General features: G+C 31.1%; 2 protein-coding genes across 2 annotated transcripts; both read right to left on the reverse strand.

The window, feature by feature from the left end:
* Positions 1-1,041: 1,041 nt before the first annotated feature.
* Positions 1,042-1,830, reverse strand: LOC114719761 (probable LRR receptor-like serine/threonine-protein kinase At3g47570). Its single transcript, XM_028905291.1, has 3 exons — positions 1,713-1,830; positions 1,193-1,577; positions 1,042-1,060 (listed from the first exon to the last, which is right to left on the reverse strand). Exons 1-3 carry the CDS (start codon positions 1,828-1,830, stop codon positions 1,042-1,044), a joined length of 522 nt encoding a protein of 173 aa, XP_028761124.1.
* Positions 1,831-2,099: 269 nt separating this feature from the next.
* Positions 2,100-4,063, reverse strand: LOC114719762 (putative receptor-like protein kinase At3g47110). Its single transcript, XM_028905292.1, has 2 exons — positions 3,058-4,063; positions 2,100-2,269 (listed from the first exon to the last, which is right to left on the reverse strand). Exons 1-2 carry the CDS (start codon positions 4,061-4,063, stop codon positions 2,100-2,102), a joined length of 1,176 nt encoding a protein of 391 aa, XP_028761125.1.
* Positions 4,064-18,931: the final 14,868 nt, after the last annotated feature.

Below are 18,931 nucleotides of genomic sequence, written 5' to 3' on the forward strand. Positions count from 1 at the left end.
ATATAAATATGATCAAATAATATAAAGTGCAGATTGAACCCAGACATCTAACTGGCTTTAACTAACAAGAAAAGGGCGCTGGGCTGGAAAAAGCAATATCCGTCTGAGGGACTCATCAAAATGTGTTGCTTAAAAAAAAATGTGTTGCTACTTCAATTCCTTAATTTTTATCCTATGGCTATTTTTCTTTTACGTACCATAAATACCATAAATATCGTTGAGTTGAAATGTGGTTTACTAGCTTTGAACTCTGAAATCCTTAATATAGGACCTAATTGTTGAGTTGATTTTAGTCCTAAATATAAGATCTATTTCTCATATTTATCAGTTTTTTCTAAATTACCTCTATGGATACTTCCTCAATCAGAATCAAATAGAAGAGAGAGAGAATATATTAAGGAAGATGATTATGGTGTTTGAGAAAAAATATATCATATTTCTTATAATTAACTAACTTACCTGACTTTTTTAATCAAATCAAATAATTAAATAGGTCTTATAATAAAGACCAGAAGAGTATAATTTATGTCTTTCTTTAGTAATAAATTCAAATGTCATAATTGAATTTATTAAATTTAATCGCGTGTCACTTTTCACATATAAAACATTAATATGCATGTCTTTGCGTACTTTAATATTAAAAACTTGACACACATAAGTGTAAATGATTTTAATCATGTTGGAATATATGATTACCAACAACCAAAAAAGGAAGTTTTTGCTCTCAAGTCTCAACCACGTACAAATAAACAAACACAAAAGCACACCCTATATGATGATCTCCCCATATATAAATTAGTGGAGCCAACGTGGAGACCAGGTAATACAAAACATGCACACATATCACATATGACCACAAAATAAACATGCGGAAACTATACTGCAACGCTAGGCTCATCCTAATCACAACTCCAGCATTTGAAGGAAATTGATCAGACACGATTCTGGTTCCTGCAACATTAATCCAAAAGTGAAATGCGGCAATTATCAAATATAAGATAAAATACAATAAGCACAACTCCAGCATTTGAAGGAAATTGATCAGACACGATTCTGGTTCCTGCAACATTAATCCAAAAGTGAAATGCGGCAATTATCAAATATAAGATAAAATACAATAAGTAAATCAAATTGGTACATGTGCAAATCAAATCGAACCAAGAGTGTTATATTTAGATGACGTTGTACTCACCATAAAAGAAAATAGCTTTTGATGGAATTTAGCTCCCTGATGACCTCAATTGCACTCGTTCTTTCATGAGGCGATTCCATTGAACATGCAAGTCCAATCTCAAATAAAGAACCCAAGCATTTGTCGATATTAGGATGGATTTGCATCATGTTCTTTGATGAGTCTCCTGATGCTAACACTATATGTTCTAGCTCTCGTGGAAGAATAGTCGGGCTCACAATCTCCAAAAGCTTGTTTGGGAATAAAATTTTCACATATGTTTGAAGATTGTAGCCATCTTTAAACATAGCTTCGGTGGGTCTTCTTTTAGTTAACATCTCTAACACAAGAATGCCAAAGCTATACATGTTACCTTGTACCAATAGCTTAGAACCCATTCCATATTCTGAAATATTGAAAGCATATATATTAATTCTCTTAATTATATAAATGATCATTGAAAAATGAAAAATTGTGAGTTTAAAAGAAAAATGAATTTGAATGATGAGATGACCTTGCATAAAAACGTATCAAATGATACCTGGAGGAACATAGCCAATAGTACCCTTTATTCTAATTGTGCTGTTTTGTTCATTAGAGATGACTTCATCAATTGGAAGTAATCTTGTCAATCCAAAATCACTCAAATGAGCAACCATGTCGCCAGAAGAACATTACTTGGCTTCAAATCACAATGAATTAGAGGCCGCCCATATTCATAGTGAAGATAGTTTAATGCAGACACAATATCAATAAGGATACTTATTATTTGATCAAGAAGCAAAATTCTTGGATGATTTGAATTATCCATTCTAGGATGCAACCAATTTTCCAAGTTTCCATTTGCCCTGTATTCATAAACTAGAGCCTTTAATTCATGGCCCTTGTAATCTATGCTAGAGCAACATGTTATAGTTTTTACTAGACTTCAATGCTTCGCATTTCTAAGTGCATCACATTCAACAACGAAACTCTTGTGGGCTCCCGTTATTTCAAGGTTGATGACCTTTATCGCAACAACTTCCTGGGATTCAAAAGTTCCCTTATATATAGAGCCAAAACTCCCAAATCCTATCAAGTTGTTGACAGAGAATCCATCTGTAGCATTATGCAAACTTTGAAATGATATTGTGGAAATCAGGTCAATTGTTGAAGAACTTGAAGAAGATTTCTTGCTTCTTTTCCTTCCATAATAAAATAGCAATAACAAATGCCAAAAGAAGAAAAGATATCACACAACATATTGATACGATCAACTTGAAGTTTTGATGTTTTCCTTGTCCAGTAAATTTGATAGGGCATGGGGGCAGCCCCAACTTTGATAGGCCTCCACAAAGTTTGTTATTCCCCATAAGTGATATTGCACTTGCATTGCCAAAGACAACTTTTCTTGGTACCTTCCCATCAGGCATATTGAAGGAAACATTTAGGTGCTCCAAGAAAGCAACATCTTTTAGGCCTTTTGGAGTTGATCCAAACAAATTATTGTTACAAGTCTAAATATTTTAGACCTTTTAATAAAGACAAAGATAATGGGATTGTTTCTTGAAAGAAGGTCCCTTATAAAAGGAGATACTCTAAGCTTTGACAATCTCCAATCATGTGAGGGATATTTCCAGACAAATGATTATAAGAGACATCCACTGCATAAATATGTTTTAACTTTCCCACATCATTAGGGAGATCACCACTGAAAGTGTTATGGGACAAGTCCAATAGAATTGATAAGGATGAAAGAGCAAACATCTGGACTGGCATGACTCCACTAAAATTGTTTTGTGACAGTTTAAGGTGCTGTAAGTTTTCACAACTCCCAATACTTGGAGCAATTTATCCTTCTAACATGCTGTAGTACAAATCTAGATGAAATAATTGAGTGAGATTACCTATGAAATGTGTCATATCTCCAGACAATTTGTTTCTGGACAAAGATAAGAACTGCATCTTCTGAAACTTCGCAAAGGTACTTGGGATGATGCCAGTGAAATAGTTCATCTCCATATGCAGTAATGTCAGGTTAATGAGGTTTCCTATTGGCTCAGGAATTTTCCCAGATATCTGATTATGTTCAAGAAAGAGTAATCTAAGTTGGGTGGACAAATTACCTATGGTATTTGGTAGATGGCCCCCGAAGTTATTGTCGTTTATTGTTAGGAATTCTAATTTACTGCAGTTGCTCAGAAAATTTAGAAACTCCATGTCTGTACCTGAATTCCTTCCCAGATCATTACTATCCAATTGCAGAATTGAAACTTGATGCAACTTTCCAAGATTTGGAGCCTCCCCAGTAAAATGATTTTCTGACATGGAAAGCTTTACGAGCGTAGTCGCACTAACAATGGAAGTTGGGATAGGACCTGAGAATTGATTTCCTCCTAGTTCCAACCATTGGAGATTAGGGAGGTTGGTGAACATGTTGGTTGGGAGAGAGCCATTAAATTGATTTGAGGAAACTACAATTTTAGTGAGAGATGACATATTGTAAAGAGAAGAAGGAATTGGACCAGAAAGCTTGTTGGCGCCTACGAAGAATGAAGTCAACTTTCGTAGATAGCCTATTTCTTTTGGTATGCTCCCCTCCAAGTTGTTATATGGGAAAGCAAGATGATTAAGAGAAGAAAGATTCCACATGGAACTTGGGATTTGTCCTGTGAAATTATTGAAAGCTAGATATAATTTTTCTAGCTTTCGGAGAGAGCCGATCTCCATTGGTATTTTGCCAGCAAGATGATTATTCGAAAATGATAAGTAAAAGAGGTTAGAGCAACTTGTGACATTTATAGGAAATTCTCCTGCCATCGTATTATTGTCAAAATATAGTACTTGCAACCGGAACAAACGACCCAACTCTTGTGGGATTTCTCCATGGAACATGTTATTGGAGAGAGACATAACTGTAATAACCTGAAACTTTTATTATAAATTAAGTAATAATTATATTAATTGTTGTAGCTTGAGTACAACAAGGAGGTGGGAGATGGCTGGCAGCAAATGGTGCTAAAAGATTAAAGGTCCCAGATTCGAATCCTCCAATTGTTCAGGGAAAATCTTATTTTTCTCCTATTTTATAAAAGATCCTCAAATATTAAAAAAAAACTAAAACTAAAGTGGCATTAGATAAGTAATGCCATCGTTCTTTTTTTTTGGTTCAGTGAGAAAGGGAGTAGATTTAGGAGAAGCTTCGCGACTTGAAGCTGAAAACCCCAGCCACTCTTCACCTCCATTCAACTCCACCATCGTTGGCGTTCACTACTACCATCTTCCCCTTCATTTAAGGTTCTTTTTTTTTTTCCCCTCTTCTCTCTCTCTTTTCTTCCTTCCCCTATTCAACACTAATATCTGCTTCTTCCTCCTTCATATTTCAGCTCGTTGCTCTCTTTCTCTTCCTCCTTAAGCTATTTTCATGGCCGAAACACAAGGAGGAGTTGTAAAATTTTCCGGCGCCTCCAGTATCTCTTCATTTCCATTTTCTTTCTGCTGCTGTCAAGAGTTATGCCTGTTTAAGGAAAAATGATTCTGTTCTGCTAAGGTGCACGATTAAAGGCATTTTGAGCCATATTTCTTCTTCCCTCTCGGTTACATCTAGTTAATTTCAGAAAAGGAGAATTCTTGGGCCTGTTTAGAAGAGGTAGGAAGGATCCTATATGTTGAAAGGTAATTTACAATCTTGATCAGAGGAATCATTTGAGGCTTGTGATTGGGTGGTGCTGTTTATTTTAATTCGTATGATGAGTGTTAATGGGGAAAAAGTGTTTGAGGAATTTTCTTAGATTGGGTGAATGTTAGTCTTGCGAACCAATTTTGAATGCCTTTAAGATGCTTGGTAAAATGCCTCCTTGAGCAAAAGATTGTTGATAGGTGTTGCTATGATATCCTGACGGAGGAGAATAAAATAGATATTATTTGGATTAATTAGGATACAATCATTGGTCTTCACGAAGTGCTTGAAGGAAGTAAGAGCTAGTTGTCCTTGTACTTGGAGAAATTGAATTTGATAGTACGGGTTGTGCTATTGATTATGTAGAGTTATAAGTTATATGTAATGTTCCTAGCTTACTTGCTAATGCGTAGATGTTTCTAATGTTCTTGGTTGAGGTTGTTGATGAATGATTTAAAAAGTACGAGTATAAGTCAGATCATTAATAATAATAATAATAATAATAATAATAATAATAATAATAATAATAATAATAATAAATATTGATCCTAAGGTGATAAGCATTTAAAATATTGATCCTAAGTATGAATGTGATGCCAATAAATTTATAAATGAGAAAGTCTGTGATTTATATATAAGTGGAGCTTTGACGTTTTGATTTGGGGTTATTAGGGGATTGAGGAGTGAACTTATCTCAAGGTTTATAAATCAAAACCATTTAAAGGTGGGAGCACAATAGGTGAGTGGATAGCATCCCATTATTATAAATTTTACGAGTAAGCTTTTGTTGCTATTGACTCAATTAAACTTTCATTTTTTCTTTATTTTTCATTTTATCAAAGTGATCATATTTAAAATCTTCTCAAATTTGTTTTACTTATTAAATGTCTTAACATGTTACTTTATTCTTTTAATTAATAGTTATGTTTGGAATTTGGATAGAAGTTTTGAAATTGTTACTTGAAAATTCGTATCCTGGGGATCATCTGTTACAAAATTTTCTTTAAAAGATTTTATTATTAGAAATAATATATATATATCCATATATTTATATGTCAGCGAATGATCCCATGCATGCTTGAACATATTTTGAGAGGACTAAATACAGAACACTGGTTACTAGCAGCAGTACTGTTAGTCCTTGGCACGCCATGGTAAATCGAGCTCGCTTGATTATTTCATGGGCATAGTTCCCGTGCTTGTTTTGTGACTTCGACTATGCTTGATTGGTTACTTGCCTCTCACGGACTGTGTGTCCATGCTTGTATTCGTGGCTTCAAGCCGTGCTTGTTGTTTCGTTCTGTTGATGTCCTACGTGTGATATAACATTTTATATTTTCTGTATTACAAGTTGTTTTATGATGAAAATTGTTTTTACTGAATTATTGAGTTTAATCACATATTTAATCTTTTTAATTTATGGTCGTACATTGTATAATTTTAAATACTTTGCCATATTAATACTCAAATTTAAAGTTTTTTTTTCATTCATTTCTTTTAGTAATGCATTTAAATTTGATAAATGGGATGTTATTCACCAATATATTGTTTTTGGCCTTAGATAGCACTCCAGACTCTGTATTGCCAGCTGAGCCGTGAAGAGCCTTATCGAAGATCCAGATCATGTAAATTTATTTTGAGCAACTACTAGCTAATGTAACCACAAGAGTACATGTATGTCTTTATTTTATTAGTTAGATGCTCCACGGAATCTTGGGTTAGGTCCTAGTCTTTTAGGTTATTTTGGAATGTAATTATATACATTGGTGCTGGGGAGCATACCTCTAAAATGTACGGGACGCTATAGAATTGTTGGGGAAGTTTGATTTATAGTGGAGATTCTCAGGGGGAAAAAAAATTTCTACAAGTAGCTTTATATTTTGGATTATAATAACTATGTGCTAGCAGATGAAGGTTTTATTCAATGAGATCCTTCTGTTTATAATTGCCTTTAAAATGTTAGTTATACAATTATTTACATATGTTTAGGCTTGGGAGTGTGAGATCTCTCATACTTCTGCCCTAGGCACTTAATAAAATTTGGGATGTGACAATAACTCTAAGGAAGGAGAGATTGCCAGTGAAAGGTGATAAAGCACCAGACAATTGATAGACTTTCAACACCAATCGAGTGACTCTTCGATGCTTGTGGCCGCAAGAGATTCCATGCCAGTTGCAGAAGTGTTGAAGCATTCCAAGAATCTAAGATGTGATATGGATCCTGGGAAATGATCAGTTTCGTTTCCCAATTATGAACCAGACGCTGTGTAAGATTGAAGGAAGATCAAAGTGAAGAAAAGAAACAAGTGAAGTCACATGGTTGAGAAACGAAGGCTAGCTACTTCGAGAGCTCGGTGAGACATTGGCCTCGAACATCTATATAAAGATGAGGTTTACTTCAATTCGTGCAAAATTTTCTGTTTGGTGTTAATTTAATATATTCAAAAATGTGTTTATACTTTCTCAGCCCTACACCTTTTTCCCCCAGTGTTACTATTTTTTGCCATTAAATGGAGGATGCAACTGCTCATCGTGTTTTTGTGGAAACAAAGTATTATCGTCAACAGTCATTAGCCAACGTTACATCAAAATGCATTAACTCGAAAGCATGGGAGTAGAAATCAAAGAAGGCCAACTTGAGTGGAAATACTGCATTACTCCGGTCCTAGCTATTTATAGGGCGGATTGCGGAGAGAAAGAGAGAAAATTTTGGTTCTATTTACTGGGTAGAGAAAGAAATTTTTTTATATAAATATATAATTTAATCTTTTATTTATTATTAGGTTGATTTTGTTCTCGTGGGATAATATATATCAAATAGGAATAAAATTGAAAAGTTATTAAATTTTAAATAAAAGTTAATAAAATTTAATGTTTTTCTTAATTTATGTGAAATATATTAGAAGTGCCTTTTAGGACCAAAGGAGTAGCTAGGCTCTTATCATAAATTGATTCCATATTTAAAGTCATAAGTTACATCTCGAGACGCCAAAAGAAAATTTGCGTCAAAAGTTAAATAAAGACCATCTTTGAAAAACGTAATTAATACTCCACTTACCACTTACCGTGATAACGATCACTCAATTCTTCTACAAGAAATAAGCACTGGACTTCGGAGTGGTATATGGACAAAGCGTCAAACGCGATAATATTATACGGAACCCAATAAAATCTCATTGCTCATTTATTAAATTTTCACAGATTCAAAGAACTTGGAGCAAGTTGATCCAGAATCAAGATCAAGAGGGGTGGAAAAAGGCAAGGCCTTGTTTGGTTATTGCTTATTATTATTTAAGACTATTATTTAAAACTATCAATATTATGTGCATTTCTATTTTATCATTATTAGAAGGAGAAGGGAAAACAGTTTTATAATATACACAATTCAGGATATATTATTACATTTTTGTTGCTATTACTCAATAATAATTATATTTTTGTTATGAAATTAACCAACAATGAAAGTAGATTGGAGAAGAGAAGTAGACAAGAAAATGAGAGAATGATATTGTATTCCTTCACTTGCTTCACTTGCACTACAACACAAATGACATGCCCTATCTATAGACATAGTCTTATACATAGGTTACAATTGTCCTTAAATGACAAATAGTGGATAATCAATCTCATGAATGTGAATGGAGGTGAGTTACAAGAGTGAATGGATAGTGGAGGAATAATGGATGGTGGAGGTAGTGGAAGTTACTTGGGGAAGATGAAGAGAAAGGGGTAAATGAACATCCACATAATATTCATAACACTCCCCCTTGGATGTCCATTATACAAGTATGTGCCTCGTTAAAAAACTTCAACTAGGAAAAACCCTGTGGGACAAAAACCTAGCGGAAGAAAAAGAGTACACATTTATCAATATACTATCCAATGCTGCCTCATTAAAAACCTTACTAGGAAAAACCCAGTGAGATAAAAAACATAGTCAAGGAAAAAAGAGTACAGCATGTGTTAACTCCCCCTTTTAGTAACATCAGTCGATATCTCTGAACCTATGATATCCGATACCATGAACAAGTTTTTCAAATATCATACAAGGAAGTGACTTGGTGAACAAATCTGCCAGATTTTCATTAGAACAGATTTGCTAGATATATATTTCACCATCTTTTGAATATTATGAAATACTTCATCTGGAATTACCAACATGTGGATCAAAAAGAAATCTAGAATTCTATTCCAATATCTTTCGTGAAGAACTATATCTTAGTAATAAGTTAACAACAAATGATATGTCAAGTCATGAGTGACTAATGAGATATGATACGGTACTTTTGGACCTATAATTTGGTACTTCTAGACCAAATAGTTCTTCATCAAATCCTCAAAATCTAAAAAGTTCTTTATTCACCTCCACAAATCTCACAACCATCAAAGTATATAGTGGATATGATTTATCCATATAAAAACACTTTAAGGCCTTTTTTGTATCAATTATTTGATACATAAAAATCTTCATTTTTCAAGTATTCAATTTGCAATCCGAAGCAAAACTTTGTTCTTCCCGTGTCCTTCATGTCAAATTCTTTCTTTAAGTAATCCATAGCTTTTGTAAGCTCTTCAGGAGTTCCAATAATATTTATATCATCAATATAAACAATTATAGCAAACTCACCTTCAGATCTTTTCATAAAAATGCATGGGCAAATTGGGTCATTTTTATATCATTTCTTCAACTGATATTTACTTAGTCGGTTATACCACATACACCCTGATTGCTTCTAGCAACTTATTTAACTTAATCATTGTTCTCAAGAACTTAAATTGTATGCTTCTGGCAAGTGAAATTCTTTAGGGAATTTCATATATTTTGATTCAAAACTATAAAATGGATCATACATAATGAAATTATTTTAATCTTCATAATATTTTATATACTGAAAGACTTTCTTATATATGCTCCTAGCATATTTTTGATCCTTCAAGGATTATCATGTAAATTTCACTATTAATGATCCTCATCCATGGGTCATAATAATATCTAACAAGTACATTTCATAACTGTCAAACTATTCAAATATGTAAAATTATATCCACCACAAAGCAATATATCTCATTATAATTATATGTGAAAATCTAAATTTTCACATAAACGTCTATATATTCTATAGAAACTTTATATGTGTTGGGACTACGGGCCCATTTTCACATATCAAAATAATATTTTCATCACGTCTTTTCCCTTTTCCTTTTCTTTTTGGCCAAATTTATATCAACTTTGTATGATAGATCTATACGTAAGATCCTCTTTTTATCATGTGATATTCTTATGAAAATCATTGTCGACAACTTTATTTTTTCAGTTCCATTTTTTCTTTTGTGATATAACTTGTTGAGATCTCTTTCTTTCTCTTCAGGTACCTGAACCTCTTCTGGGGTTTTATAGTTAGTTATGTCTTGACACTTTTCTAAAGTACATGCCTCCTCAATACAACTTCTAAGTTGTATGCTCCTCTGTATTCAAGATATTTATATTGGAACCGATTAACCTCTCATGCTTCTGGCATGTCTTAATATTTAAAATAATTGGAGCATTTTCAGCTGGAATAAGAGATTTAAAAATTTTCATTCACGTCAGTAAAATATTTTGTAGCATTTCATGAATGCAATTTTGATGAACTTCTAGTCCATACTGATATATATGAGGATCTATATTTGATAGTAATAATGCGTTCCATGCATTCTCTTTTCCAACTACTCAATTTCTCTCCCTCATGTTAGGAAAATTTTGTCAAATGACAATCAACTAATTATGCAGCATAAGTCTCCTAAATCCATTTGCTTCTTTTAGGAACACTGTTTGGTTCCATTTAGAGAAGCAAACAAGAAGAAGGAAGTTCTTGTCCAACATATGTCCCAACTTTCTTTTAATATCCATCTATGTGCATTATGATGGATTGGTAGGAATAAATATTGTGTGCATTTCAATTTTTCAAATGAAAGATATCTGGCTCCTGACCAAAAGCCAATTTTATTGGGAGAATTATGTTGCCTTGATATCTATAAGTGCTGCAATATATTAAATCAAATATGCTAACACTAAAATAAAAAAAATTTGTTCTCATAAATATTGATCAAGCTATTCACGGAGGCATTAACAAATGATTTTGCTAGATCAATTTGTTAAGCAGGCTTTTCAACATTAAAAGCCTGATATATAAATTCACTAGCATATTTGAAATCAAGTTTTGGGAATCACATAGTCTGGAAATATTTATCTAAATAATCTTGCAAACTTCAGGTTGCAAATTAATATCAATCACACATCTTATCATTTTATATAGATGCATCTATCAAATATTGAATACTTGTATGGCCATTGTGCTTCTAAATGGGCCCATATATATTTCCAGAAATGTAGTGATCCATTCGAAAACAAAACATAACTAGTGATATTTTATAATAAATTTTCTTTGAGAACAAGCAGCACATACGAATTCTTAAAAATGTTAGCTATTCGAAAGAATCTTCTGGTTCTTCAATGGATATCAATACATAATCTTCAATAATTATATAGTTTAAGATGATCAAAAAGTCATGCCAACAATAAATCTAATTATATCAGTAAACTTCTGGTTTACTGTACCATGTTTCATTACTAATAATAAACTTTTCAATATAATATATGATTGATGATATCCATGAAATTGATATGAAAAATATATCCAATATCAACTCACACTTGTATTCCAACAGTTTTTCCCCTCAAAACATGATTCCTTTATTCATATATTTCATAAACAGCTACTAGCATATAATAGGTTAAAGCTAATAACCTATCTTTTGCTTGGAAGCCCAAGTACTTCCTACTTCATATATAGTTACGGACTTTAATCCCATTATACTATAACATTTACAATATTTGGAGAACCAAAGCTGTGATGTAGATCTATGGGTCATATTTTTCACTATCAATACTTTGTCTGCTCATAAAGAAAAATTAGTATTAGTTCTTCTGGAACTATATTAATACTATTACATCTAGTTCTTCAGGAACTATATAATTTAAGATGAATATGAAAGACAACTTTATTTCAATATATCATTAACATAATAACAAATAATTATGAGTATCACAGATTTAACTTGCAATACACATAGAGAACACACAAAAATGATGAAGAACATTTAAAATGAACTTTTAAAAATAAAGTACAAATAAAACTTAACGTTCAAAACTTCTCAATAATGATCAAGATACTATAGACATTTAAAATGTTCAAAACTAATATTAAATCATATAATATAAATAAGATATAAATAAACAAAATATAACTAGTAACTTTTGGGTCTATTTGATCTATTTAATTTTATATCACACATTTATCAATATCACAATATCAAATTCGCATAACATTTGTTTCTCACAAATCACAATAAATTTAAAGACCGATAAAAATTAAACATTATACACATAGCCTTCTAGGCATATACTTATATGTTTTCTATTTTTATATATATTTTGGGTATCTATCTTTCTTCACAACTTATTGCCTTCAAGCATTAGAATTACCTTCAATATTTTGATAATATCACATGGTCTTTTTGATTCCACAACCATTTTTTCTTAACATTTGTTTTTCAATGAATTGATACATATTTGTCTATATGACTTCTGGTCATATTATAACAGTTGTTTATAATTTTATCATATTGATCATAGGGTCATTACTAATTCTGCTGTTATGATTCAATAGTCAAGCTCCAAGATTATTGCCCTTTTAGTTATCAGTTCCACTGATACAATGTGATCATACTCTTTATCACTCTTATAGATATATTCTTTGCTTTTAATAGCACACCATCATTTTTCTCAAATATTAGTCTTCTGGATTATAACAAAATTTTCGGAACTATGAAGTTCTTTTGTATCGTGAGTTTTTAACCATCAATTTTCAGGACTTTGATATACATTATCAAATTGTGACAATTTTGTCATGCCATCTATTACAACCACAAGATAGTCTGTTATCAAATAATCATCAAAATGTGATGTGGCTTCTGGCCATCTAATCACAAAATCAAGAATATAATGATAGTAGAATCATGAAAATATAAGAAAGGTAGGAAATAAAAATAAAAATTTTCATATCTCAATATGATGAATAAAATATTCGATTGCCAATGAATCAATATGGTTAATATGCAAAACCATCATTTGCTTTAAATAAATTTGAGAAATCTTACCAAACTGTTCAGATCAAACTATCTTTATTCAATGAACAAAACATCAACGTGCATCAATTAGAAGCCATAAACTCTGATGGTAGAGTCTCTTGCTGATAACGTGTTATGAAATTAACCAACAATGAAAGTAGATTGGAGAAGAGAAGTAGACAAGAAAATGAGAGAATGATATTGTATTCCTTCACTTGCTTCACTTGCACTACAACACAAATGACATGCTCTATTTATAGGCATGGTCTTATACATAGGTTACAATTGTCCTTAAATGACAAATAGTGGATAATCAATCCCATGAATTTGAATGGAGGTGAGTTACAAGAGTGAATGGATAGTGGAGGAGTAATGGATGGTGGAGGTAGTGGAAGTTACTTGAAGAAGATGAAGAGAAAGGGGTAAATGGACATCCACATAATATTCATAACAATTTTTATAATTTATTATTTATTACTAAACGAAACATTTTCATCAATATATTACTTTTTTATTTCGTTCATTATATTACATTGATGATATTTTGATAATAATGATCTGAGGCACATTTGAAATATAATTGTTCGCACCTCTTCTACGAAAATGTTGATTCTCCACATTCCAAGGAATAATACCTTCCCTTAAACCCACCCCATTGATATATTTTCATTTTTATTTTTTGTCAGTTCGAAACACTGAGGAAACTTGAGAATAAATATGACTTTCTCCTTGACAAACAATCCAGGGAAGGAGTTCTTGGTAAGTTGCACACGTTTCTTAACTTTCAGGTTAATGAGCTTTTCAGCAATGGGTCTATTGGACACTTTTGTTGAAAAATTAAAGTATCAACAATTTTCTACATAAATAATTTAATTTTTTTAATTCTAAGAATTAGTTAAGAGAACCTCATATTTGGATAGAAAGAAATATTTTCCTTTTCATACAATAGTCACAATGAGACTTGCTAAAATGGAAAGGATGGGATGAAATGTCGTGATTAAAGATTATTAGGTAAAACCTTCTTGATGCATTAAAAAAATGATGCCAATCTTGTACAAATATCAACAGTGCATTAGTAATATGTTGCCCTTTGATACTTTCTCCATCTCTAGATATAAATTTTAACTTTTTAGCTCTCTTTTATATATTCTTAAATATAAGTTCTAATATTAATTTTCAGGTATAATTAACATTTTCTTCTCAACATGCCCGATAGAAAATATAAATTTCCTACATCACCCTTCAAATTTTATACGTAGATGCCGTCTTTTTATAGTATTAAATAAAGAATAAAAATAAAAACGTAAAACAAACTAATATATAATATATATATATAATTAATACTTCCTTAAATTATGTTTTTTTAATATTATATTTTATTAAAGAATGTAGAAGGGAATATCTATTGATGATGTTGGGGACAGTTAGATATTTAATATTCTCATAATTTCACAATTATTTATTGGGATAAAGTGCTTAGATATTCCGGAAACATTCACGAAAGAGAATGCAGGGCTTGAATTTTTTTTTTTTGCTCTTATATGCCTTGAAAATTTTATTTCATAGTATTTCTGCTCTAGGCCATTATTCGTCATTAAGTTTGACCGTTAGAAACACTGATCAAACCGCATAATTTAATTGTTAAATTTAACAGCCAATAAGAGCCAGGATATTTTTGCTATAAAAATGATTTTTAGGATATATAAAAGCCAAAAAAAATTTCAAATATACTTTTAGGATATTTAATCATTTTTTCCTATAACGCCCCCATCTAAATGGACCATACACATAATTGGAGGACAAAAGGACAGGAAAACTGGAAGAGTCTTGATTCATGCATTAAGAGACCAAGAAGTCCCCGAAGATAAGGATGGCAATTGGCGCCCGTCAATATGGACTGGTTCCCTTGGTTGCTTGAATAAGCCTTTTTTCCCCCTTTTTACCGTATATTTGGTATGAGGAAAATAAAGAAAAAAACGAGGCAAGAAAAAATTTTGATGTGCTCGATATAAAAAAATAAAAAAAGTGAGGTTATAAAATTTTAATAAAGAAAAAATGTAAACTAAAAGAGCAATAAAATTTAATTAAAAGTTTTTAAACCTATTTCATCAATTTTTTAAATCAAGCTCATCAAAATTATTCCTCTCCTCCCCTCTTTTCTATTTCCTTCATAACAAACAGGTCCTTAGAATAAGGCTTTGAAAAATGAGGGATTTTAGAATAAAAGTCCTCATTAAAATGAGCTTAAGCTCGGGCTAGCCGTTCTATTTTTCATATGAAGTAATGTATGGATATCTATGCCCTCCATAAATTAATATTTGAACATTTATATTCTCCATTTATAACCTTGATAGAATTAAAGAATTATTTCAAATTTATTTTAAATTTTTCTAGATAACAATATAAATTTTAGTTCGTGATTCGTTGACGTCATACCAAAATTTGCTCTGTGATTATCAGTCTACTAGTATTATATTGCAATAGATTTTCTACTATTCTTTGAACCAATTTGACACCTATAGTGATTATTTCAACCGGCAACTGTCCTTGAGAAGATAAACGTGTACCTACACAATCATCAACTGAGTAATATAACGATGAATGTGACCCATTTTTCACTAAAATAATTATATGTAACACCTTTTAGACGCAAGTCCCAATTGAAACTAGTGGTAGTGGTTGTAAACTGTCCATGAAAAGAAAGCAAACTAGACTTAGAGAGTCTATGCGCATAGTAATTAATAAACACTACAGAAGATATTATTGTATGAAACAAAATATTGAAAAATTCAAAGAAGACAAATAAACCAAGGAAAAATTGGGAAAATCCCTCTGTAAAAATTTTATTGATGAGAATGACCCAAATCGAAGTACTATTATAAAATTTCAGGGTATTGGTACTTTTTTTTTTTTTGTGAACGGGTATTGGTACTTTCTATATATAAAAATTTGTCACTTTTTTCTCATTAATAAAATTTTTAATGGAGTATATTTTTCTCAATTTTTTCATAAATCAAACAATGTATATACCTTGTGGGAAACCAGAAAGTTGAATTTTGGGTATGATTTATTACTTTTATTATTTTATATTACTTTCCTCAGAGTCTTCTTTTTTTTTTTTTTTTTTTTTAAAGTAGAAGGGGGCTAAACTCGCCTTTTATGGGAATCACTTTGCCACGAGCACAATGAACTCATGTCCTTTTGTGTGTCCCATTGATCCGTATTTCCTCTCTTGCATTTAAATTTGGGCAATTTGGATTGGGCCCGACAATTGGAGAAGATTTGGACATTAGGGTTTTAATTCTAGTTGAACTTCTATGTGTAAATCTTTCGTTGTTGGCCCAAATATGTCGCTGCAACCCATTTAGAGCATTTTATGAATAAATCACAAATAAACCTCAGATAAACAAGTTAATTAATCTCATACAAATCACAAATATGTACCTTTATCTGACTAATAAAAATAAAAAATACAAAAATATGATTAAAAATAAGGTAAGACTATAAGGACTTAATAATTAAAAAAAGATTACAGGGATCTGACTGGAAAAATTGTTTAAACTATAATGACCTAATAAAAAGTCAAAACAAATTACAGAGACTTGATTAAAAATCAGGTAAAATTATAGAGACTTTTGGATTAATTTTATTTTCTTGAATTTATTAAAAGTCTATGTAATACAATGTGACATGTACATTATACTTGCATATGTAACGCAGCATTTGCATTTTCAATTTGTCACTTTTATTTATGAGTTATTGTGTGCAACTGCATTACTCCATCCATGCATAATATTATAAAATAAATTTATTTAACTGTTTTTTTTTCAGTTATTTCTCATACATGATTCTTCACCTCAACCCAATGAATTGATATTTGTAATCTGTCTAGCTCGTTTTTGTACGTAGTTTTTTGTTTTTGGCCCCTTGAGCTGTCGTTTCACATTATTTGGTCATTTCATTAGTCATTTAGGCAGATTTTAATTTTCTGGTTTAACATAAAATTTATTATATAATTTGAAACTTGAGCTCTTAATGTTAAGGAAATGCAAGTGAAAATTTGAGACTAACAAGGACACTTAAAGGAAAAAAATTGAGAGAATTACAATGACGTTTCAAAAAATAACTACTAACATATTCTAATAACAAGTTAGAAGTTATTATTTTCTACTCTAAAACTAGTTATTACAAGATGCTTTAGTTGTTATTAAGACTTCTTAATAATTAATCTTTTTACAGACTTGATTGCAATTCTCCAAAAAAAAAATCTGATTAGAAACAAAGATAAAGACGTGATTAGACGATAGAGTCCGAGACTTGAGTAAGAAAATGTTGAACAAGCTCATGCATTGTGTGGCTTTTCGTTAATGCTGAATCATTGGTATCTTTTATATTATTATATATATGGTATAAAGGCATTATATATGGCCTTTTAATCATCGTTATTTATTCTTTTGATAGTAAAACATTATGAGAAAATCTTTAAAAAATTTTTTTAAAAATTTTAAAATCACAAACCAGGAATTATTACAAAAATATGTTGTCATTTACTTTTAAAATGTAGTCAATTTTTTTAGGTTGAAGGAAGTATCCTCAAGTCACATTGGACTTTTGAAATGTAATCTATTATTATTAAGTGTAGTAAATAAGATTGATTTATAATTTTAAAATTCAAGAGGTATTTTTTGAGATTTTTCAAAACTTATTTAAATTGAACTTCATTGTCCAAATAAATATTTATAAGGGGCACGTAACCTAATTATCACTTGTTTTCTATATATAAATGGACCCACCACATGCAATATAAATTTTCTTTGACTGGGTATATAATCTTAAATAACATATATCAAAAAATATAAAACATTCTCGAATTTCATCAAATTCAAAAGGCGAAACATGCCACAACTCAAAAAAAAAAAGAAAAAAAAGAAGCCAACATAAGAAAGTCATGAAAGAAAATGATAAAAAAAAAAAAGGATACAATTCAAACTTTAAAATGAGAGGAAAAAAATAAACAGAAGGGAAAATTTCAACTAACAACCGCAGTTGTCAATTAATTTCAGACAGTCCCAAAAAATTCTGAAATTTCATTGAAGGATTCTAAAATTTGGCTAAAAGACCCGGGGCAAATTGAAATTAATTGCACAACCCATTTTACAGAAATATCTTACAAAATGTTATCTGCTAAAAAGGAAGAAGAAAGAGGGAAACGGAAAAATTGGTGTGTAAGTAAACTGTTTTTCCCAAATTTTTGTTCTATTGAGCTGACTTGTTGAGCATAATTAGGTTGTGATAGTTGAATAATATAGAAATAAGTGTTTAAATGCATAGATAAGTAGGTAGTGAGGGAGAAAAAATCTGATATCACTTTTAAGTTTAGAGAGAGATTGTTATCTTCTTCTTTGAAGTTAATAAACATGAGGTGTTAGTGATTTTTGAAAAGTGAGTGAGAATGGGTGAAAAATAATTGTAATATGTTGTTGAAGGAACGAGGGAGAATTGAAAGGAAAATGGGTGAATGTGCTGAAATCGGTGATATGAAAGCTAAATGTGCAGAGAAATGGTAACTTGCAGTTATGAAAATATGTATTCAGATTTTAAATTTGCAAATTGGAGTTGTATAGGAAAATGACAATTTAATGTTATGGAAACCAGTATTTCTGTTGTAAAACCCCAAATTCTTGTTGTTAACGCATACTGTCTATTATTATTAAAAGTTGATTGAAATTGATAGTTGAATGATGTGCAGCAACGAATTATAAATGGCTACTGGTGGCAGAAAACAACTACTTTGCAGAAGTATGAGTTGATTAAGTGTTTATCTATGAATGCATTATTTTTAGATTTCAATCTTGTGCTCCACTGTGTTCCCTGTTTGATGGTTCTTAATGTTATACAATAGGAAGAACTCACTTCCCTAAGGTCAGACTTGC

The sequence above is a fragment of the Neltuma alba genome, unplaced genomic scaffold (genome assembly GCF_004799145.2).
Source record: "Neltuma alba isolate B1F8T4 unplaced genomic scaffold, ASM479914v2 tig00011943_pilon, whole genome shotgun sequence".
NCBI classification, from domain to species: Eukaryota; Viridiplantae; Streptophyta; class Magnoliopsida; order Fabales; family Fabaceae; genus Neltuma; species Neltuma alba.

What these genes read in the sequence shown, in the direction of transcription:
- LOC114719762 (XM_028905292.1), bottom strand. Translation starts at nt 4,063, where the DNA reads ATGTCTCTCTCCAATAACATGTTCCATGGAGAAATCCCACAAGAGTTG. An exon ending in AGATATGACACATTTCATAG is followed by an intron (nt 2,270 to 3,057) that starts GTAATCTCACTC and finishes ATAATGCTACAG; the next exon opens with ATGGATTCTCTGTCAACAAC.
- LOC114719761 (XM_028905291.1), bottom strand. Translation starts at nt 1,830, where the DNA reads ATGGTTGCTCATTTGAGTGATTTTGGATTGACAAGATTACTTCCAATT. An exon ending in TATTGGCTATGTTCCTCCAG is followed by an intron (nt 1,578 to 1,712) that starts GTATCATTTGAT and finishes TCAATATTTCAG; the next exon opens with AATATGGAATGGGTTCTAAG.